The 23,572-nt window shown below is 43.3% G+C and overlaps 1 protein-coding gene across 12 annotated transcripts in view; it reads right to left on the bottom strand.

Moving 5' to 3' along the window:
• Positions 1-23,572, bottom strand: part of Dlgap1 (DLG associated protein 1) — a 763,362-nt gene that overhangs the window by 217,010 nt on the left and 522,780 nt on the right. For all 12 annotated transcript variants that reach the window (XM_057758282.1, XM_057758281.1, XM_057758279.1 and 9 more), the window contains one exon: positions 5,447-5,661. In XM_057758282.1, coding sequence (XP_057614265.1) covers positions 5,447-5,661 — 215 coding nt within the window. The remainder of the gene's footprint in view (positions 1-5,446; positions 5,662-23,572) is intronic.

Raw genomic sequence — 23,572 nt, 5'->3', positions numbered from 1 at the left:
TGTGGAGTGTGAGGAACAAGCAGGGACACAGTGCGTCTAGAAAGAAAAAAGAAACTTATACAAAGACAAACAAGTCTTATGCTCTTAAAAGAGACCTTCGTTTTGAACTTGAAGTTGGGTACTGGCATTTTTCAAAGCATTTTACTTGCCCATACTGTTTCCCCTTGTCTTTAAATTGTGAGTAACTGTTTTTTTTTTTTTTTTCCCAAATCCTTCACCCTTATAGTTTCTTCATTAGTGTCAAGAAGTTTTTCAGAGACCTTTCATGTAGATGGGCAATGACATCCACAGACAACTGTGGTCACTGAGTCCAGGATAAGGGAGGCTAACATTCAGCCATCAGTGCTGGGATCTGCTAGGCTGGCTGCCACAGCCCAGGTGTGGAGGAGTCAGCTTAGAGATTCCACTCATGCTGAAAGCCTGAGACTTTCCAGAGATGTTAAGCCATTAGCCCAAAGGAAAGAGACAGTTGCGGTTTCACCAAGTAGGGTAGCTCATCTTCATTGTCATCTCCCCTGGATTTGGAGTCACCTTGGAGGCACACCTGTGGGAATATCTGTTTAAGGATGTAGTGAGAGGGGTCTAAGTGGGGAGGGGAGATCCACCCACATCGAAGGTAATACCACCTTATGGAACAGGCTGCCGTCTAAACAAAAGAAGAAAAGGGGGGGGGGCAGCTATGGCTCTCTGCTTTAAGGATTGTCCCGATGGAAGGAATTCCAGATGCTATGAGCTTGGCCGGATCTCCTGACCTGGATGGACCATTCTCAAGCTGTGAGCTAAAATGAACTATTCCTCCCGTGAGTTGCTTTTTGTTGCCTATTTGCTCAAACATGAGAATAGTAATTAATTTATCTTTCAAAAAGTGAGGAGCTGGGAAATACATGAAAATGAAGAGAATGAACCACCTGAAACACAGGATTAGACATAAAACCCCTTGAAGTCACTTGTTAGACACTGTCTCTAAATTGCTAAGAGCCCTGACTGGTCCCATTATCAAGCCCAGGCCTCCTCACTGGTTCTAGAAACTGCTTCCCTCCACCCCTACCAGGAAGATAAGGACAAGACAAGTCAACCTGGAATTCATCCGAGGGCCTAGCAACAGGCATTGTCAGAGGTCCTGATTGTGCCTAACCAATGAGGGGCAACTATGCAAAGTCACTAAATTGGGACACAGCCTAGGTTGAAGGAGGAGGGGAAACAAGGTTCTCCTCATCGATGAATAAACAAGTTTGGTGTTTGCTTTTTACCTGACTTTCAGAGTCTACTCCACTGATGCAGTACCTCCTTGCCCCCACAACCCTGGGATCTGTTAGGGCCCAGCAATATCCCCCAGGGGATTTTATTTCACCTGATGCTTCCATGAAGGGATAAAAAACAGAAGATATTTTAAAGCATTATTTGCCTTGGATTACTGGGTATTTGAACTTAACTTTAGAGTATTTCGTATTATATTATTATTATTATTATGATGATGATGATTTGTTGTTGTTGTTGTTATTGTTGTCATTTTCTTGAAATAAGATCTCATGATACAGTCTTGGTTGACCTGAAGCTCACCACATAGACCAGGTTGACCTTGAGCTCACAGAAATCTACCTGCTTCTATCCCCTGACTGCTGGGCTTAAAGCCACGTGCCAACAAACCAAAGGTACCTTTTAGAATGTTTTAAATGGCAACTCTCTTAGTATCATTTTAGAACATTTTTTTTCTATACTATATTTGAGTGAAATAAATTCAAAACTGGCTTGGGCAAAATTTTAACCAACCACTGCAGCAGTCTCTAGTCTAGCTCTGAGAACAAACAAAATTATAAAGAATCTAAATAAAAGACCTAAGTCTTTTCCAGAGCTAAACTGCGGGGATGGGGTTTGGAGAAACTCTGGCTCCTAAACTTCTTCCTCACTTGCTTGAAAATTATTTACTGACTATTCAGAAGTTTCTTTGGGAAACATAATAATTTTCTAGGGATGATGTCATTTCAGATGCACCATCAGCTCATCCCAGAAAGGAGAAGCTAGTGAAGTGAAGGGTCAGTGGGGCAGAGAGGAAGAGGAACACGAGAGAGACAGGCAGGAGTGACTGCAGAGCTCTCTAAGCCCAAAGATGGACTCTCGTGATTTCAGAATGTTTACCTGCCCGTAGGGTTTGTGCGTTGAAGACCCAACCAGGAACATTAAGGAGCTGATGCATGAACAAGTTCTTGGCACGCTTTTGGAAACTAGGAGACCAACAATGGAAGGGTGTGTAGGAGTACTCTCCGTCTCTGGGAGAAGAGGGGAGCGGAAAGCCACAAACAAAATGTTGTCCCAGTCCCGCTGGACTAATTTTAGTTATCTTGGTTCATGTCTATGATTCATCCCTAAAGCTGCGAATTATTGAGGAGGAAGGAGGAAAAAAACTGACTTAAATGTCAAAGAAGTAGGAACATAAATATAGTTTTCTCTTTTGGGGGAACTAGAATTCCAGGAGCTGGGTATCTTTTTTTGTATGAGGGACTAAAAGCTTCAAACGTCTAGAAAAATAATGACTCCAGTCAAAACCCCACCAAGAAATAAGACGAGACTGATGCCAAACCATGACACTTTTGACTTGTTTCTCCTTCAATACGGTTAAAGTAGACATCAGCATATGATTGTATGTGACTAAGTATGACGGAAACAATATGTAGACTGTGGTAATACATGGGACTCATGAGACAGGGCAGAGAGGAATACATGCGGAGCAGCAGACTCAGGAATAATTCTGCGGAATGTCATGCTCACACAGAGAAGAAAATTATGACTGTACCGTGCTCAGACATTCCCTGGCCTGCTGAGGAGTAGGGGTCAACACAGAGACGGCTTGATGAACCTCTGTACTGAGTAATAAAACATGCTTTTCTATAAAAACATCTGTGAGTAAACCAATTTCCATTTTGAGTTTCCATCAGTTTGGAGAGTAGAACAAGCCCCCATTGCTCACACTCAGTTTGAGCATTTCACTGATGTCAGCATCCTCCTCCAGGACTATCTCATCTGTGACCCATGGACCACATGTGCCTCGGATGAGTGCGTCCTCCCCCCTTCCCCATCCCCCATGAGTGCGTCCCTTCCCCCCCACAAAACCACAGGCTTACTTAAAACATTATCATTCTTTGATGACTGAATTACATGGTTCTTGAGCATGAACTTTGTAGATGGTGGCATGTCACAAAGTCACAAAGCTGGGCTCTAAAAGAGTATGGATGTCTAGCTGTGGCCCAGGGAGTTAGCAAGGAAGTATTATGTAGAAAGCAAAGGAGAAATGATTTCAAGGGATGTGTTTTTGGGAAGCTGTCAATAGAACTTCCCTATTGTAAAGCTGAGAATGTCGGTTTCAGAACCTGCCATCTCCAGTCTCCCTGAAGCTTGCTCCATCACCCTCACAGGGCTCCTCTCAGTGCACTCACATCTGTGCACTGCAGTGAGCAGCGGCAATCACTGCACACCGTCATCTCAGGCCCCAGCTGTGCACTGCAGTGAGCAGCAGCAATCACTGCACACCGCCATCTCAGGCCTCAGCTGTGCACTGCAGTGAGCAGCGGCAATCACTGTACACCGTCATCTCAGGCCCCAGCTGTCACTCAACTAATGTGTCCAGCATGTCCTGTAAGTAACCTGATAGGATGCTCGGGGTGGGGGAGAATGCCGGGGGCTGCCCATCCTCACCTCTTCACTTCAGATGAGCTTGTGGGACTAATGTGACTTCCTGCCCTCTGCCTGCCTTTACTTGTCTCTTGACACCATGATCGTGACAATTATTGTCTCTTGTAGAGAGATATTTTAAGGTCTATAAATTATATATATAATTTATAAATTTATACATACGATCAACTTTTATCCTGTAGTCACATTATGGGATGACTCATCTCCCCCAAATAGCTGCACTGCCAGTATTTGTGAAAGCTCACAGCAAGAACAGGGTCTCGCAGACTTAATCAAGTTAGCACGAGGCTAACTAGGGAGGTTCCTCATGCTACAGCTGGTGTCGTGAGAGAGATGGGCTAGCTCCGTGTGATGCCAGCCAAGGCATGCCGAGTGCTGTGGCCTCAACTAGAATCTAGAAGAAGTGAGGAAGGACGGACCCCGGCAGGTTTTGGCAGGTGCACATCCCCTCACGTCTACCTCCTTGTGCTAGGAAGCAGTAAATTCGTTGTTGGTGATGTCTGTGACGGCAGCTCTGATTAACCCACACACCAAAGCGAAGCAAAAGCACACGGGTGTGGGAAGGTTAGAGAGAAGGGCATCTCTTTGTGGATTAGGTAACTAATGTATCAATGCTAATCTTCAATTAAAAAGATTTCAGAGCAATTCCATATGGTCCCTTGAAAAGGACCCAAGAGTAGATTTTTTTTTTGTCTAGTTCCTTATGTCCTTCGTTAAACAATTCTCGTTATAGATCGGTCAGCTGCTTTTCAAAGTTCTTGATCAATAGTCTGATTTTGTATTTTTATATTTTAACCCATCTGCTTTGTCTTTTTCTGTTTTGTCTCTTAATATTTCACTCTGTGACAAATGCAAGCACATAAATAGTATTAGTCATATGTGTTTAAAGAGGGCATTTAAAAAACACTAATCAGCTGCAGTAAATATATCTTCTAGGTCTGAATAGATCTATATTCTAAGGCTCTGACTTACTCCCTATAAACAATATTAAAAATTAGTCCTGTTTGAAATAATCAATAGCTGGGCTTGGTGTGGCAACAAGGCTTTAATCCCTGCCCTAAGAGGTAGAGGCAGGCGGGTCTCTGTTGAGTTCAAGGTCAGCCTGGAACTGCACAGTGAGCACCAGGCTAGCCAGGACAGCATGGTTAGAACTTGTCTCCACAAAGAATCAGTTTTAGTTGTTGCCATGCAATGTTGTTTTTCTTCAAATTGCACAAATATAAGTACTCATCCTCACATTTTTCAAAATAAACAAATAAAAACACTTTTAAGGTCTTGCAAACTGTAATATGTATGGAGTTCGAAGTCAAACATGCATATCAATAGCTCTCACGCACCTACCCAATTTCCCAGCATGGCCACATTCTATAAATTTCTATGACATAAACATCTCCACCACCTTACATAATTTTCTGAAAATCCAAGTCTCCTAAGGAAGACTTTTATATTTAGTGGCTGAAAAAAAAACATTCCTAAATGGGGTACATGGTCTTGTTCATTGACCAGAAATCTTTTTCCCCTCCAAAAGCATTCTGATTGCCTTTGAGAGTTAGGAGTCCACCAGTGTTCCTCTGTCTTTGATGACAGTGGTATTTACAAGTCAAATCCAATGTCAACATCAACAGGTCAGTCACCATACCCCCGTATCTGAGGGATGCTTTTCAGCTCCACTACAGCTAGAGAGCCACCAGCCGGATCCTCGGATCCTCGGTGCTAACACCAGGGCTGACGAGGGAAGCAGGCAGGTAGGGTTACTCACTTGAGTGTGGTGAGCTCCGTGAGGGAGGGCTGTGTAGCCTTGAGATAGCTTTCTCTCCGCGCAGCCACTTTGGGAGAAGGCTTGGGGCTCGTGTCTGAGTCTCCGCTGTCCTCATCCCCCATGGCTTTGATGTAGCTGCCACTTCGCATCCTTCGGCATGGAATCTCATCATCTTTCCCACGAGGTGTGTACCCTGTCCATTCATCTTGGGGAACCTAGTCAGACATAAAAGAGACAGTTCATTTGAAAGGTTTTCTTGTCCTTGCCTTTTTTTTTTATGACTCTGGAATAGAAATGAATTACCTAACCCTCAGACATCAACTTTTTGGATATTAAAGTTTCACTGTAACCACACTGACAATCATTTTAACACATGCACACCCATGTTGCAGTCTTAGGCAAGTGCACAGCATCTGCAAAGTGGGAACCCCTGGCTCTGGGAACTTAACACTTCTCAGTGTTCTCAGACTCGTCACAGCTGAGGTGGAGAACGTGATGGAGAGGGAAGCCGCTGGATTTGAACTTTTCACCGACTTTGCTCCAGCAGCACTTGGGAGTTGGGGTGCTCCCTGACTCCTTGGGGTCTCTCTAACTTCACTCCTGCCCCACCTCACGACTGCTCTCTTTCTGTCCTGACCCCTGTGCTGTGCCAGATGCATTTATTTTCCATCCACCCATTCTTTCTGAGGTCTTATTATAGTTTATATCTCATCCCAGTGGATCTGATTAAAGAACCTTTTGGGAGGTTTTCCAGCAAGGTTTTCAGAATAGCCAACGGCCTTATCTGGGTATTTGTACTTGCTGGCCTCTCCGGCATGCGCACGTACCACACACTACACTTATGAAAGCATCCCCATGTTCGGCATCCTGCTTGGTCTTTGGCCTGGGGGAGGTACCAGTCAGTTTTTTTTCCCCTCAGGTTTGGCTGGATCCTGCTCTACATCCCTCACTGTGGAGTCCACAGAGAGGGTGCTGTCAGTGCGTTGCTTTCTTACGTTTCCCTCTCTGTGAAGCTGAGTAGGGCATTACATATTCTGTTTTACATTTAGTACATTATGACATTACTTTCAACTTTATTTATTTTTTTTTTTTACTTCAGCATGTGCTCAACCTAGTTCCTATTCAGCTTCATTCTTCTTCCTCTGGTGAAAGAAACACATAATAACCCCTGGCTTTATCCTTCAAGAAGTGAAAAGAGCCCACAATGCATGGCGCCCTGTATGGAGCTTAATCAAAAGAGACCGACCAGGGCGAGGCTGATTTCACCACTGACATGCTTACAAAAGGGACAAGCAGATACATAAACAGAGGGCGACCTCTAAATCAACATGCTTACAAGTCGAAGCTGCTGTGCCACAATGGGATATGCACTAAAGGGACACTAGAAGCATGGCCCTGCCAATAATGAAATGGGGGGAAGGGTCCTAGAGGGGCGCCCTCTAGGTCTGCAATGATAAGATAAAATGAATATATATTTACATACATACACATACATACATAGGTATGTATGCATGTATGTATATATGTATTGTGTTAGGGTCTCATGGGCAGGCCAGTAACTCACTCTGTAGCCCAAGTTGGCTTGGAACTCTCAGTTCACTTGTCTTAGTTTCCTGTATTCCGGCATTAAAGGTGGGTACTACCATATCGAGTGATAAAACATCAGCTCCTTAAATACCGGGATTTAATATTTAGACGCTATGTTGCTCCTGGCTATGGAAAGTGACACATTTAACTATGCTAAGCAATTTGCTCATAGTAACTTATTTTAGCAGTGTAACTTGGGGCTTTTCTTTTCTTTCTGTAATTTTCCAATGAAAGGCTGGAGCTTGGAGAGCTGACGTCACTGGACAAAGAACACGGGGGAAGTCTTGGGATTGGCTCAGGTCATCTCACCCCAGGTAGGCCTCTTGTCCAGGAGTAGATGGTCAACACAAAACAAACTCAATGATTTTTGCTACATTTCTTTTGTCAATTTTTATTTTATCATTTTTGTTATTTGCTTGTTTTGATATTCCCTTTTTGTATTTTTTTGAAAGAGAGAAAGAAAAAGAGGGTGCTAAAGTTGGGTAGGTAGGGAGGATCTCAGAGGAGTTGGGGGAGGAGAAACCTGATCAAAATATATTGTATAAAACATTAAAGGAAAAGAGAATAACACACTGATTGCATCTCAAAAAAAAGAGAGAAAAACATAAGAGTGCTCCAGCTGAACTTTAAAAATCAGAACGTTCTTATGAGAAATAGTCTGTAAATTTGAAACTTAAGAGTGTTAAGAAAATTGTCCATGATGGCTCTTATCTACATTACATATAGATTTCTAAATATTATCCACTGTAGAAAGTGAAATTACACATTCACTATCCAAGGTATTGTTCTTTCTTCCTTCAAACCATGGGCTTCTCTGTGTAATCAAATGACAGCCATTGCTAACAGCCTCTCATCCAGGGGTGGGGCCTTGGGAGTTTCTCATCCATCCATGCTAGAACATTTACTGGCTTGATCTTGGGCAGGTATCCAGAGCTGCCGCGAGGTCGTGAGTGTAATAGCGTTGTCACGTCCAGAAAGCATTGATCATTTCTTAGCAGTCTCCCTGTGCTCTACTTTGTATAATCTTCCTGCCCCCTGTGTGGATCGGGATGAAGGACACCAGGAGAACAAGGCCCTCTAAATCGTCAACTGGACAAAGTTCATACGAACTAAAAGGGCTGAAGCATCAAACACAGAGCCTACACCGGTCTTCTACATATATATTAAAGCTTTCAGTTTAGTCTTTTTATGGGAGCCTTTAATGTGAGAATGAGTAGGTCTCTGACTCTTGTGCCTGCTCTTGGGGCTCTTTTCCTTCTGCTGATTTCCCTTGTCCAACTTCAGTGTGATGGTTTTGTTTTATCTTACATTTTGTTATGTTTTGTTGTTCTCTCTCAGGAGTCTGTTCCTTTAAATGAGAGACAGAAAGGGGGTGGATCGGGATGGGAGGGGAGGAGGGTAGAACTGTGAGGAGTGGCGGAGGGGAAATTGTAATCAGGATTACTGTATGAGAAAAGAATCTATTTTCAATAATAGGAAAAAAAGATAACCTTCTGGAAGACAGTTTAATACTACATCCACTAAACAGAACAGTATTAGCCTATAAACTTCTCAACTGTGGGTTCTTGGCTATGCTTGCAATACAAATGATGAGTTCCTTCCTTTGGAGTAAGCCTTAAATCCAAGCAGAAAGATGCTGGTTACCTCCATAATATGCATGGCACTACTAAGCCAATGGATTTATCTTGCTAAGCTGGCCATTACATAGAAGATCATTGATGTCTCTTCTCCCCAAGCAACCTGAAGAGCACTTTCTGTAAAAGCTAGGCACCATGGGGAAAGCTTTGAGATGAATATCAGTGTCATTTCTGTGATCTTTTCTGTAACCAAAGTATGTGCTGTCTTTAGTAGCGGGGTCTTCCCAACACAACTCCCACATTCTTGGGCTGAGCTCTCGGTGTGCAGATGCTGTCTGAAGTGTATTCTGTTAGTTTCTTTGATCCACACAATGAATACTGTTTCCCCCTCATTTTACAACGGGGGGAATTGAGTCTATGGAACTAGGTCATGGCACGGGTGTGAAGAGCAGGGTTTCTACCGGGCAGTCCCTGGGCCTCACTACTGGCCAGTGGTTGATGGAGATTTTCCTTCTGGGCTGTGCTGTATCTGCTGGACTGTACAGTTACAGTCCTCAACCCAGTCAGAGTTCATCACATACAACACATCTGTCATTGACCAGCCACGCTAGTAGCAATGTAGAATTTTCATTTTTCTACGCTAAAAGGGCTCGGGATCACCACAGCAACAAGGGCTGCTCAGACAATTACAAATGATGAGAATAATCTTGTTTTCCTCCAGTTGGTAAGTGACTCACTGCACAGCGACAACCGTGTTCAGATCCTTGCCATCAGCTTAGCAATCGCAGCCTAAAAATTAACAGCAAACCAGGGTCACTGATGACCCGTCGTCACTAGCCACTTCTCAACGCTGACGCGAGGTTCCTAAGTGTTGCCTTCTGGAATACGTTAGAGATGAATGACAGACTGATTAGCTAATGTGACAATTTCTGTTCAGGTGCTTTGCAAACCTAGCTCAAGGCAGAAACCTGAGCTCCAGGAAAATAGTCCACCATCGTTGCTAGGGGAACGGGCTGAGAAGTGTTTAATCGGCATGCCTTTCAATTAATCATTCTTTTCAAATGATAGTGGTGAAAGAATTGTATCAGTGTGGTTTCTACTGGAGTGGAGCATAAATATTAATATAGTATTCATCTACCTAAAGGCAGCATGCAGCAAGATTTCACAGAAAATAACAAAGAAGTTATTTCTAAAAAAAATTAGAGATGTAGAAAACCTAGACCCTGAAGAAGAAAAATACCATTGCTGAACTGGTAGGGCGAGCAAAATTGCTGTAATTAAGTCTCTCTGTGTGTGTATGTGTGTATGTGCGTGCGGGCACGTTCATGTGCGTGCGGGCACGTTCATGTGCGTGCACACCTAAATACTTCAAAACAAAAGAGGGTCATCTCAGAGGTACACAGTATTAGAAGGAAGCACACTGTTCTGAAGAGCCCAAAGAGTGCAATGTTACCCTTCTTTGGTCAGAAAGAAAAGATAGTTGTGAGTCTGGGTTTCTCCTTTTCATTACTAGGCTGGGTTTTCAGCCCTCAACCCCCAAGAAGCCACAGTCCTATATATGTCTACAGACTTTCAGGCAGGCATGAATCTGCTTCTTTATGGCTAGGAGTAGCTAATGCTTTAGATTTTGGCAATAGTCTCCAATAGCAGGGAGCACCCACCCTCTGCTGACTGAGTAGCTAATACCTTAGATTTTGGTGATAGTCTCCATCACCAGGGAGCGTCCGCCCTATGCTGACTGACACGTGTGTGGTCAAGACGGACTCTCAGGTTTGACTGCACTGTGCTCTGGTCGCCTCTGTGAGTCCAGCCTAGCACTGGAAACAGCCTTCAGAGCACGAGGGGTGCAGGATCCTAGGGGTGCTCCTTCTCCCTTCCACGGCTCTCTCCCTGGGTGACCTGCTGTTTGCTGCTGCTTACACCAAGGAGCCGCCTTGACTGCTGCCCACCTGACTGCACTGAATAAGATTGAGGGAAATCTAAAAAGAATGTTAACTCTGATTAACTCTTCCTACTGTCTGGGAAAGGCTATGCTGCTACTGGTGGTGCCAGGCTAGGACCTGCTTAAAAGAGGAGCAGAGGACAAGCGCCCAGGCATTGTGGATGGTGGGACAGGAGGTGGTGCTGCATGTCTGAGGCATCCCAGGAGGCAGCTGGGCCCAATGACAGAAATACCACATAAAGCAGTCTCCTACAGCTATGTTTGATAATAGTGCTAGATCATAAGGGGAAATTATTTGTTTCTTAATGCTTGTATTTAAGCACTAATACTGTCATAGAGAGCTTTATTTTTTTTATTTTCTTCTTTTTTCTTTTTAGAGACATGGTTTCTCTGTGTAACAGTTCTGGCTGTCCTAGAACTCGCTTTGTAGACCAGGCTGGCTTTGAACTTACAGAGATCCACCTACCTTTGCCTCTCGAGTGCTGGGATTCAAGATTGTGCCACCACGACCTGACTTTTTTTGTTTTCTTTCTTTTTATGGATTTTACGAAGGCTCTCATTATTTAGCTCAGTCTAACCTGAAACTTGCTAAGTAGTCCAGGCTGTCCTCTAATTCACAATCCTCCTGCCTCAGCCTTCCTTTTCAGTGCTGACAATACAGGCATGTGCTACTATGTCTATCTGAGAGTTTTGATAAAATCAGGGGTTAAGGGAGTTTCCTATTTGAAGACTACAGCTGAAGTCTCACGTTGTCACTGAGAAGCTGAGGGCTCTGCATCAACCAAACAGCGACTGTAATCAGACGCTGCCAGGCTCCACCCAGGGTGTGGATGTTTCTGCACTTCAAGGACATCTCAGGCACTGGACAGCAGCACCACCTCTTCAACCATGGAACAGGGTCAAAGCAGGAAGCCAACTACCTAATGCGACGTGCTATTAATTCCCAAGTCTTCCTGCCTGCCGCTCTTAGTGTTCCTGCTGCAAGCAGTTCTAATTGTTTATCTGCCAACAGCACTCTATTCAGATAAGCGGAGAAATAAATGAACATGGTAATTTGAGAGAAATAAATGCTGTGGAGAAACCGGGTGAGACAACATGACAGGGTGTCCGAAAGGGGCTGGCTGTCGCTTGTTTCTCTCTTGTCTGAAAGGGTGACATCTGAGAACCACAGCAGTCAGCGTCAGGAAGGCCTGGGTCCAGCCAGCATCAACTATAGCATAAGAAGAAGCTTGGAGTCATCAAAATCTAGTCATGAAAGTGTCAGTCTGGGCAGAGAGCACCGGGCAGAGGGGCAACAGTGGGCAGGGCCAGATCACATCCATCTTAGGAGTGCATCTCAAATTTTCCTCCAGAGATGCGTCAGCCTTCCCAAAGCCCTTTCTAAACCATCACAGCCTAAATTAGCTTCTTTGGTGAAATCTACAGATGTGGTCTATTTACTCCGGCGTTTGTGAGCTATCGCACTCGGGGACTAAATATGGCTCACCGTGTGCTTCTATAAAGAAAACTTTATTGGAACACAGTCATGGTCAGTGATTCTATCTTGTCTATGGCTGGTTTTGAGTTACAAGGGCAAAACTGTGTGGTAGTGAGAGAAACCGTACTGTCCACAGGGATCAGGGTGGGACCTGTCGAGCCCCATTCTTTGATACTGCAGACACAAAAATAATTGAATGTGTTAAGTGGAAGTATAAATTCAGAACAGATTTGTCTACGCTAGCAGTTCTGAGCGACAGTTCCCCATCGGGAAGTATCCCAAAGCTGTTTGTCTTCTTTCTCCAGGTGGGCAGGCTTCCCTGGCTTCCCAATGACCCTGCATAATATCTCTTTGGGTTTAGAAATCTTAGCGGCCAATAACCCCAGTAGGACATATTTTTTTTTTTTTTTTAATTTTAAGATTTCTTAAAAGAACATTTGTCCTAAGATCTGTGTGCTTGATACGTATAAGGGCTGTCCGGATTGGTGTGTGTGTGTGTGTGTGTGATCGACTCACAACTGTTCATAGTCGCCAAGGTAGGAGAGGGCAGACTAACACAGGTGTAAGCATTTTACTGTTCACCTATTTCCAGGGCCCAGAACAGTGCTGTAATTCATTAAGTTTTTGCATGAATGTGATTTTTCACACGAGCTTTTACTTACTATATGTATAAGTATGTGTGTAATCACATATTTGACTCAGTCTTTTCATCTGTAAAATGGGAGCAGCTATCTAAGGCATTCACGAACTTAAGCACCTTATAAATGTGAGCATGAAGGTTGGAAGCACAGCCACAAATATCTTGGGCATGCCAAAGTGACAGATTTTCAAGACAATATCCTGCTGCATATTAGACATTCCAGTACAAGGACATACATGTGACAGACTATGTAAACAACCACACGCAAAGACGCGGTGTTTCTTCTATGGTAAGAACACAGTACTCCTAAGTTGGCCATGGGTACCAAAAGGTATTTATCTACCTTCTAGGCACTTTGGAAATGGACTGTCTTTTGATGGTTTTAATTCCTCTTCTTTAGGTTTCCTCAAATGAAGTTAAAAGAGCATCATACTGATTCTAAGAGATCAAGGAAGGGTTACTTAAAAACCTTCCTCATATGGAACCTTGAAAGATTGCGAGTCAAGGTTACTACTTCTATCTGGGCGTCTCAAACTGTGATGATGTTTTGAGTCTTTATCCTGCTTGGTTAGCTAACTTCCTGCATTTACATCTCCCTACGTTCCTAAGGGGAGAGAGATGCCTCATTTTATTGATTCTAAGATTCCAGTGCGAGATGCTCATTTTACTGAATCTCAGATGCCAATGCGAGAGGCCTTATTTTATTGACTCTAAAATGACAGTACAAGATGCCTTAACCTATTGACTCTCTCTCAGACGCCAGTGCAGGCCTCACAACACTTTTTATACTAATAAGAAAGAAGGAAACACTGTTGATGGACTCTGTTGCTCTGGATTGTAAGCTGCATCTCGGAAATGACAAATATGGGAAACATGGATCTTAGGATCAGCTTTTCACAATATAAATGAAAGCGAGGGATGAGACAGTATTTGTATTCAGCATTCATCTGTGCTATATTTTTGCAAAGAAGCCCACCTATATGTTCATATAATATCTATGATTCTCATGGTGAAACGGAATGCCAGTAAGGGTTCTTTTTTATACTCTCTATTATAATTTGTAGCAAGTAAAGACTAGGGTGCAGAGAGGTTAGTTAGTGCTGAGGAACGTGATGCTCAAGCTGGTTTCAGGAGCAATTTTCCTTCCATTATTTATAAATATTTTTTTAAGCACCATTCCTATTTTATGATAATCAACAGAGTACACACTTCAGATAAAAGGAAATCCAACTTCACACGGATTTAAGATCAGCTTATGGGAAAAACGAATTAAAACACCAAGCATAATTTCTATGACTTGGGATAAAAATGACAAGAATGACTATTTATGACACAGGGAGGCTTGTCTGTAAGAGGCCCTGGCAAGGCGTAAGAGCTCGAGACCGCGTCGGCTGGCGACAGGCCCTGAGCCGTAGCTGCACCTAGGGGAAGTTAGACATTCAGTGCCCATGATGGTCTGGTGGCCGAGGGATGAAGCCATGTGCACATCCTTGAGAGTGGAATATCTCAGGATGGGAGCTGGATGGTGAGGTCTGGAGTAATGAGAATGTGTGAGATCTGGGGAAATCTGAGAGCCACAAAAGGAATGAAGACACTTAGAAAGCCCGGACAGCTGAAGTGGAGTGCATGTCCTGAAAACCCAAGGGTAGGAAGAACTGGAGCTTTTCTGGGGAGGGGATGGAGCTGGTCGTTGTGGGGCACATAAGGCAGAGGTCTATGTCATCGGGGTCAGAGAGGCATTTGGCTGGGCAGATAGACTACAGACAACAAAACAAGGAGACGTGGGGAATATAGAGGGGCCATTGATAGGCTTGCTCTTTCAAGGTGACCACTTAGCACTGTTGAGGTTTTCCAAAGTACAGAATATTTCAGTGACGGTGATCAGGTAAATGGTGGTTCTTGGCCTTGGCTGAGGCCAACAGAGCTTGCCCATCCGAGCTTTATGAACAAAGGACAATTGCAGAACAAGACCTTGTATTTATGAAAGCAGAGGTGGGGATCTGCTATCTACAGAAAAATCTAACAATTACAGAATAAACTCCCAGGGTTGGGGGCAGCGTCATCCAGCAATAATGTGAAACAGGCATTGATTGCCATTTCTGTTCTGCTCTCGCAAAGCCGAGACTCAAAAGAGGTGAAATGACTTTCCGAGGTCATCATCACAAACAAGAGGTTTGCTGTCCGGCACCAAAGCTTTTAAGAGCATTACCCAGCCTCTGATGAATCCATCATGATCGAGGGACAAATATACCTCAAAAAGGAAAAAAAGAAAAAAGAAAAGAAAAACGAAAATGGAGCACATGCTCCTATTTAACTGCTCTTAAAAACAAAATATAATTATTAAAATAACCACAAATATTATCTGGCCTACAATTTTCTAGTATTAAACTGTAGGAAGTGAGATGTCCTTTGCCACCTCAGACGGACTCTGCCTCCACTGGTCTCTGCTTTATGGCTTAAACAAAAATGCTCAGTTGTATGCGTGTGAGGAGGAGCGTGGCTGGGGGAATCAGAAGACTTTCAGGACAGTCACACTGGTAACAGTGACTTTGGAGACCTCCGAGCATCCTGGCATGCTTTGGCGCTGGTAGGAAGACCTGGCTGTGGAGCTTAATCTCCTGCCGGCAGCTGTCTGAGGAGCTGGCTGCGGTGCGCTGACCTTCTAAGCACTTTTGGTGGCTCTCAGATTCCCTACTCACTCTGCTCCTTCGCATCTTCTTTGTGGCTGGGAGAACTGCTTTTCTGCTCCACACAGCTTTCACCTTGACAAATACGACTTGGCTTAAGTGTCCCTGCAGCCTTTTTAGCTTGCTCTTCTCATAGCAAAAGCAGCGGGAGAAAAAAAGAGAGCAGGAATAGGAAAATTACAATGACATGATATTCAGATCCTTAGCCTGTCCTTAAGATTGTCCTTACCCAAATAGGATTTGATCTCCCTAACAACCACCCTTCCTCACTCCTATGGAAGCCCAAGGCTGGAGTGTGATTGAATTTGCTCCACTTATGGTTACCTTTTAAGGCCAACCGTGAATACCTACCTTGCTTAAAATCAGGGGCTATACCCCTTGTCAAAGCTCCCTCCACAGGTTCTTAAATGGCCGCAATAAGTAAGAGATCTGTCCACTGAGTGACTCTGAGATTATTTTCACCTACAAACAGTTATATTTGTCTTCAGGGGACCTTGCACCATAAAAGTTTCTGGGTAAATAAACCCAAAGTAGTTTATAAAACATAGTCTCTGACCTCAAAGAAATTTACAGGTTTTAACTGGATCAGGAGATCTGGAGGATGGATGAAGACTGAAAACAGTTTTAAAGCGTGTAACCCCGAGCTGGGTACCAACTCTTGGGGAAGCTGAATTACCTATGGTTGGAGTTTGTTCCCATACAGGCTGTTCCCTAGTGGGTGGAACTATGTTTGTGGGAATACCCAAGGACCTTTTAAATCAGCTCAGCTCTGGGGGCTGCTGGGAAGTGTTTTCAAGGTGTCAGCTGATGAAGGAAGGGGGCAGCTGGGCAGAGTCTTTGTGATACCACATCAAGAAACAGTAGTGGGGATACTGGCTTCCAGCTGGCTCTATGAAGGGGAAGAAGGGAAAGCGAATATATTTGTTTTTATTTTGTATGTATGGGAGTTTCTTCCGCATGTGTGTCTGTGTACCACGTGTGTGCTGGGTGTCTGTAGAGTTACAGATGGTTGCGAGCTGCCATAAGGGTGGCTGGGAATTGAACTCGGGTCCTCTGGAAGAGCACCTAGTCCTCTTAACCACTGAGCCACCTATCCAGGCTCTGAATATTTATGAGTGGTCTATGCTGTACTATAACTGGAGTGGCCACTGATGGAGTTTGTTATCTGAACCTCACTGCTGGCTCTGGGGTTGCATCACACTGGTTCTCTTTTGGGGAACCTTCTTCCTTTATTCGAGACCCATATGTTTGAGAAATGGTTTGGGGTTCAGGCCATGCCCATCGGTCCATTGTTTTGCTCACTGTTCTTTGTTACACAGAACTGCTACAGGGTTGTATGTATGACCTAAGCCTGTTCAATGCTTGGGATGCTGGGAAAAATACTTTCTCTTTGATGAGTAATGCAGTCAGGAAGTGGATAGCCTTCGGCCCTGAAGGTAAGCACACAAATATACAGGCATTTTCTAACATACTGTCAACCCTATGCTGCTATCAAATCCCATTGCAAAAATGAGAACATCGAGACTTTAGGGTACCAAGGGACTTAAAATGAATGTTATACACCACAGTCAGACTTCTCTCTTCACCACACCGCCCTATCTAAGCAAGATTCTGACCTTTGCTTCAGCAATTCTTTATTAATCATGAGATCCAAAAACGAAATTTTCAGGACATATTTTGAAAGTGGGTTTTTTTTTTTATTTTCAAAAATTTGACACATAATGACTATTAGATGCTTGCAAGAACACAAAGAGCTTGAAGTAACAGAGACCACGCCCTGCCAGCAGTTATAACTGGCTGTAAGATGTAGTGAAATGAAAGGAACATCCAAAACATTCTAAAAGAGTTCAAAATCAACAGCCCTGGGGTTTGTCTGTGGCAGACAAACTCGTTTGCACTGGCTACACAGGAGGATAATGGGGAGTCTTGAGTTGTTTTCACAGGCTGTTTGCTTCTGGGCACATTGAGTATAGACAGCCGCTGGCTCAGAAAGTCCAGGCTAGCTAAGCATTGAGCTTTTCCCATCATGCTCCAGTCAGGGCGGGCCGTGGTCTCTCCGCCATATTGTGTGTGGGTTTTAGGTATAATCCCTTGTTTCAAAATGGAGTTCTCAGAGGAAAGCTAGAGTTCTTGCCTGGGTATTCAGAAGTACCAATGGAGCTCGGTCAGTAGTCTTCCTGCTAGGTTTCTGTAGAAACCCAGACATGGACATGTTATCCACCAAACCCAAACTGTGCTATTTGCTCAAACCTCCCAGATCACTCATCTAGCCCATTAGCTGTCAGTGCCATCCACGCCCCAGCTCTGGGTTGGATGTGCAGGGTGCTGATTCTGCTTCTTTGGAACATGCAGCCTGATAAACACATACAGTTATTTTAGAACAAATAGTACAGTTATTTTAAAATGCTTATGAATATAGATGTTTTCTCTTAGAACAGAAAGTCTGATAATCTTTTTAAAATGGTACAAGTTTAGTCCATAAAATATTCAGTCAACCATCTCATACACTAATAGTTAAACATAAATTCTGAAAGAAATTCCAGAGAATATGTTTCCTTTAGAGCCTTTATTATTCATTTCAAAACACTGCTTCTCAAATGAGCCTATAACTAATTATACTTAGCAATCATTGACTTGACTTTCCGGCATGACCGACTGAAGGAAGGGAAACAACGTAGTGACAAAGATGTGCACACGGGCATTTCATCATCACCCACTCATTATGATGACCGTCATAGTCGTACCACCTACAGCACACTGCATTTAAATGGGCCACAGTGGAATATTTCCTTCCTGAATCCATTCATTCTCTATCAGTGAAACACCGCGAAACCACATGAATCTAGCGCTCGGTATCCAAACAGGATAGAGTCATATTCTGGTGTCTTTATGCAGGTAGGTGATAACAAAAATCATCACACACTGATGGTGTATCTTGAGGATCTGAACTTTGTTCTATTTCATCACACTTTCTCAGGCAGCAAGGTATCTAAACCAGGAATGTGCACAGGTGGATAGTTATTTTTATCAGTATTTTATCAGGCTGTTGGAAAGGCTGTGGCTGAGGTCTTGAATAGAGACAGACATGTTCTAGTTTAAAAGGCTCTTTTAGTTTGACTAAAAGGAAACAAGAGTAAAGTCAGAGATGAGATTCATGTGAGAACCTTGGTGAAGAGGCAGGAGGCTGTGGTGGAGAGAGGAGAGGATGGATTTTTCTAGTGATGATTTGGTGTGTAGCCAGGAAGAAAGGAGGTGGGATGACCCCAAGAAAGGTGGCAAGATGGCTTGATCTACTAGAAATGAAGAGACCCAAAAGGAGTAGATTAAAAGTAGAAGATTTGATCTAGACTCTAGTCAAAACACACACCGCAGGGACATCTTAACAGTCCTGTTCACTGTGGTACTACCCACAACAACCAAGTCACGGCATCAGCCTAGGTGTCCACCAGATGAATGGATACAAAGAAAGTAGTACATTTATACAACGGAGTTTTACCCAGCAGTGAAGAAGAGTGAAACTATGCTTTTGCTGGAAAAACAGACCAAGTAAAGATCATCATATTGACCAAAACAGCAAGATTCAGAAAGAAAAAATTTCATGCTTTCTCTCATTTGCAGATTCTATACTTTATATTAAAACATAAAACTCTATATGCAAATATATATTTAAGAAAGTTTTCTCACGTATATAATGTTCCTTAACCATAGTTACCCCTATGCTCCCCTTCTTTCTCCCACATTTTTCCACTGCTCTATCCCCTTAGGCAAGAAATATATCTTTTGCATATGCAAAATGAAATGCAGCACCATGTACAGCTGATGCACACACACGTAAAACAGAAGTGCGCGCTTGGCATGTGCTGACATTGAGATGCCTGTGACTCATCCAAGAAGAGATGCTGAGGAGGGAGCTTTGGGCCTATCAACATGGTAGGCCAGCAATCTGGGCTGGAAAAATCCATGTGGACATGTAGACAGCACTTTCATATCTGGGGATGAATGAGTGTCAGCAGGAAAGAGAGGCTCAAAGGCCATGACTAACTCAGCTGTCCTTCCGTCTTCGGAGGAAGGAACCAAAAAGCAGCAAGAATGGTGTGAGGACAGTAAGGGGGCAGCTCTGGAAGTTGAGCAAAGGAAGGCACTGGAAGAGGGAGGATGACCTGCTGCTCCCTACCCCAGCCTTAATCTCCAGGGAGGCCACTCTCTGCTTCATACAAAAGACTCGCCATTAATTAGCTTTCTTTTCTCAGCGGGAAGAGAACTCAAGAGCATCGCTTTTGTTTTCTTTTTCTCTCTTCAAACTCGTTGACTACTTTCGACAATAAGGAGTGTCTCTTGCTTTGGAAACCCAGTGCCCCTACACACATGAAAGAAGAAATAAAAACTTAACCTTCTGTCTTCCCATAAGCTCTCGCTTCTTTTCTATTCTCTTCTATTGTGTTCTACTTAATTAAAAATAACGTTGTTCCCAACCCACTAAATTGATTTCACTAACTGCTCATTCGTCATGACCATAGTATTAAAGAACAGGCTTTGACAGCATCTGGTGGGGGCTTGGCCATATTCATTATTAATCAGAAAGATAATGCTATTCATCTTTGCTCTTCCCAGTGAACCTTCTGCAAAATCAATGCTTACCACGTACTGGTTGCATGAATAGTTTGGGGACCTAAGAGTCATATTTTCTGAATGGAGCTCTATGGATTTTTGTTGCCCTTACTTTATTGATTGTACCCTGTGTGAAAAACCATTCCTGCAACGCTCTTTGTCTAGATGTGATTTGAGTCTTTTTGAATAGCTCCTGGAAGAGCTGGCTAAAACCACCCTCTGGGTGACACCCACCAGTAGGGTTACTACAACATGCAAAGCCAGAGAAGGCATATAGAATATGCATGCATTAGCATATTATCACATATGAACCTTTTGGGTCTGGCCAGTGGTGTTGAAGAGACATTTTCAAGCTAGAGGGATGGCTCAGGATAAAGGCACTTATTACCAAGTCTGAGGCCCTGAGGTCAGTCTCTGAGACCCACATAGTGGAAGGAGAGAATGGCTCCTGGAAGCTACCTTCTGATCACACAGGCATGCTGTGGTGCACTCCCACCATCAATAAATGCAACAGAGTTTTTTAAAAATGCAAAATTCAAACCAATTAAGCTCCCCTTAGCTATACTATAATCTAAGAGATCTCAATATTTTAGAACAATCTTACTTTTAATATTGTAATTTTCATCGTGCTTCATGTCAAGATGAAATGTCTGTCACCTTAGGAAGAGGAGGAACGAGCTTCTATATAATTTGAAACAAACGGTCTGGAGAAAAATGATGGGTACCAGTATGTCTGACAAGCCAAAAACATTGGATTAGAAGTGATGTGTGGCTTAACCTGCACCTGCCACTCAACGGAGCTTCGCGATGAAAGCCTGGCATGTAGTGAGTGTCCAACCAGTGAGGACTAAAATGAAAAGCTGTAGACAGAATACCTACAAAGGAACAAGGAAGGAGATGGAGTGTCCTGCTACTGTCTAACTCTCCCTCACACAGTGCATCACTTACAGGAAGGAATATGCTACAACAAAATGCAGATTTTGGAATCAGGTCAACCAGGCACAAATCAGATCAAGAAACCTGGGATTTTTTTTTGTTTTGTTTTGTTTACTTACATGGCTTCCCTCTAACTTCAGGCTTTCAAATATAAAATGAGAATATATCGTGACTTAACAGGGATAAGACTGTAAGGATAAGGATACTATAAATACAAAATAATTTAGATTCTACTAAATAACAGATAGAACATGCTTGTTAAATATGATGACAGGGACATGCCCACCAAATGAAAGTTCGTAGAGCATTTTGGAGGTGAAAGGGGCTTGGTCCACATGATTTTTATGTGGAAATCATGTAATAAGGGTTGATAGTTAGATCTTTGAATGGCGGAAGTTTCTAAAGTCTATTTAGTTCATGATAGACCTCATCCATAATCAAATATACAAGAAATCCAAGACTCTGCGCCTTGGTAGAGCTGAGAGAGATTGGTAGATCTGGGGGATTCTCCAGAGGCTTGGCTGTAGGGGATGGCAGACTGGCCAGGGGAGAAGAACAGAAGAAAACTCCAAATTTGTTTTAAGACACCGGAATGCATGAGTGTGGCAATGGCGAGTCTTAACCCCCCCACAGAGGTCACCCAGAAGCTCGGGCAAAAGTGAGGCTGCCATATTAGAATAGTCTTTTCAGGAAAACTTCAGTTTTGTTCTTAACGTTTCTCTGTTGATTACATGTGGCTCACTATCCACACAGCCACAGTCACATCAGGGTTTGATTCAATAGCTGGGCACTCCAGCCTAGTTAGGTGGTCACACAGAAATAACTACCACAGGCAGGGACATAGGGAGCAGTTTGTGGGGCAAAGGGAAGGCTTTAGAGTCGGGTTCAGGCACCAATTGCTAACAAGTCTTCAGGTACAGATATTTGGTTGAATATGCTCTTTCCATTTTGTGGAGAAGTTATTATTTGGGTCAAGAGCCTACGTGTAAATACGAAGTCTTAGCTGTACTTAGCTGCTCTAGATGTCCACAAACTCTTTCCAACATCAAACCTCTGTGTTCTCCTTTGTACCCAGCACCTGGCAGACTGACTGGCCAAACAAATTCAGTAACAGTTTTCTTCTTTTTTTATTTCTTGTTGACAAATGAACAGGAAGATTGAAGTTAACAGAAGCATTACATCAGATGATATAAACAGGAATCCGAGAGGCCGATCTGATGTGGGATTCCTCTCTATATGCTATGAATATATTTTATTACCATTGGTTAATAAAGAAGCTGCTTTGGCCTATGGCAGGGCAGAGCATATTTAGGTGGGAAAATTAAGATGAATGCAGGGAATAAGAAGGTGGAGTCAGGCAGATGCCATGTAGCTGCCCAAGAAGCAAGATGTGAGATAACAAACCATGAATCTTGTGGAAAAATATAAAATAATAAAAGTGGGTTAATTTAAGGTGTAAGAGCTAGCTAGGAATATGCCTGAGCTGCTGGCCAAATAGTATTCTGATTAATAGAATTTTGTGTGATTATTTGGGTCTGGGTGGCTGGAAGACAAAAGCACACTCTATTTACAGTGATCTTTCTTTTAAACCTGTTTTCTTTTTTTTTTTAAAATATTTATTATGTATACAATATTCTGTCTGTGTGTATGCCTGCAGGCCAGAAGAGGGCACCAGACCCCATTACAGATGGTTGTGAGCCACCATGTGGTTGCTGGGAATTGAACTCATAACCTTTGGAAGAGCAGACAATGCTCTTAACCTCTGAGCCATCTCTCCAGCCCCCTTAAACCTGTTTTCTAAGAGGCTAATCATTCAAAATACCCCACCTTAATAAACATCAATACAGAGACGAACTACAGAAACCAAGAGTTACTCTAAGAACTTGAATCAATGTAAAATACTGCATTTAAAAAAAAAAAAAACCATTTGCTTAGAAGGCTGCCTCACCAACCAGTCTCTAAGCAACTTAAGAGGAGAGATGAAGTTGTCGGTCTCACAGACACTGCTGTTCCTAACTATAAACCCCACTCCAAAGTCAGTGGCCCATGAAATGAAAGAAAAGGGTTCATGACATGCTTACCTACCTCAACTGGGTTAGAACTGATTTATTCGTCAACCTAGAAATGAAATAAAGGAACTTTGAATCCTGACTTTTCCTTCTTCAATGGTGGGGAAGGAACCTGGCATTCAAAGTGTGTGGATAGAGTGGACCTTGGCAGATGATGGTTCAGTGCATGGAGTAGCTAGTGTGTGTGTGTGTGTGTGTGTGTGTGTGTGTTCACACGTGGGTATGTATAGGCAGGAAGGAGATATATGACAAGCATTCAGAAGCAAGGCATTGGAAGCATCCAAGAAATTACACACGTGCGTTTCCATGGAGACCTTCAGGTCTCCAGAGCTACAGCTCACAACAGGGCGTACTGAAGCCAGGCCAAGGGAACCCTATCACCACATCTGGGCAGGCCCAGTGAGGAAAAATAGAGACTGTCATCTCACCCAGCACGTTTCAAAGTACATTTTATTTATCATGGGCCCTTAGACATGTTTTGCAGAAGGGGTTTCCAAGAAGGACTGGAGACACCGAATATGGGACTGCTTGCTGTGTGGAGATTCCAGCATGCTGCTGATAGGAGCGTGAGAATGCCACTTAGTCTTACAGCTTGGCTGGTTT

This window comes from Chionomys nivalis, chromosome 26, assembly GCF_950005125.1.
Source record: "Chionomys nivalis chromosome 26, mChiNiv1.1, whole genome shotgun sequence".
Taxonomy (NCBI): Eukaryota; Metazoa; Chordata; class Mammalia; order Rodentia; family Cricetidae; genus Chionomys; species Chionomys nivalis.
The sequence above is the reverse complement of the archived record's forward strand: the minus strand, read 5'-3'. Positions and strand labels throughout refer to the sequence as shown.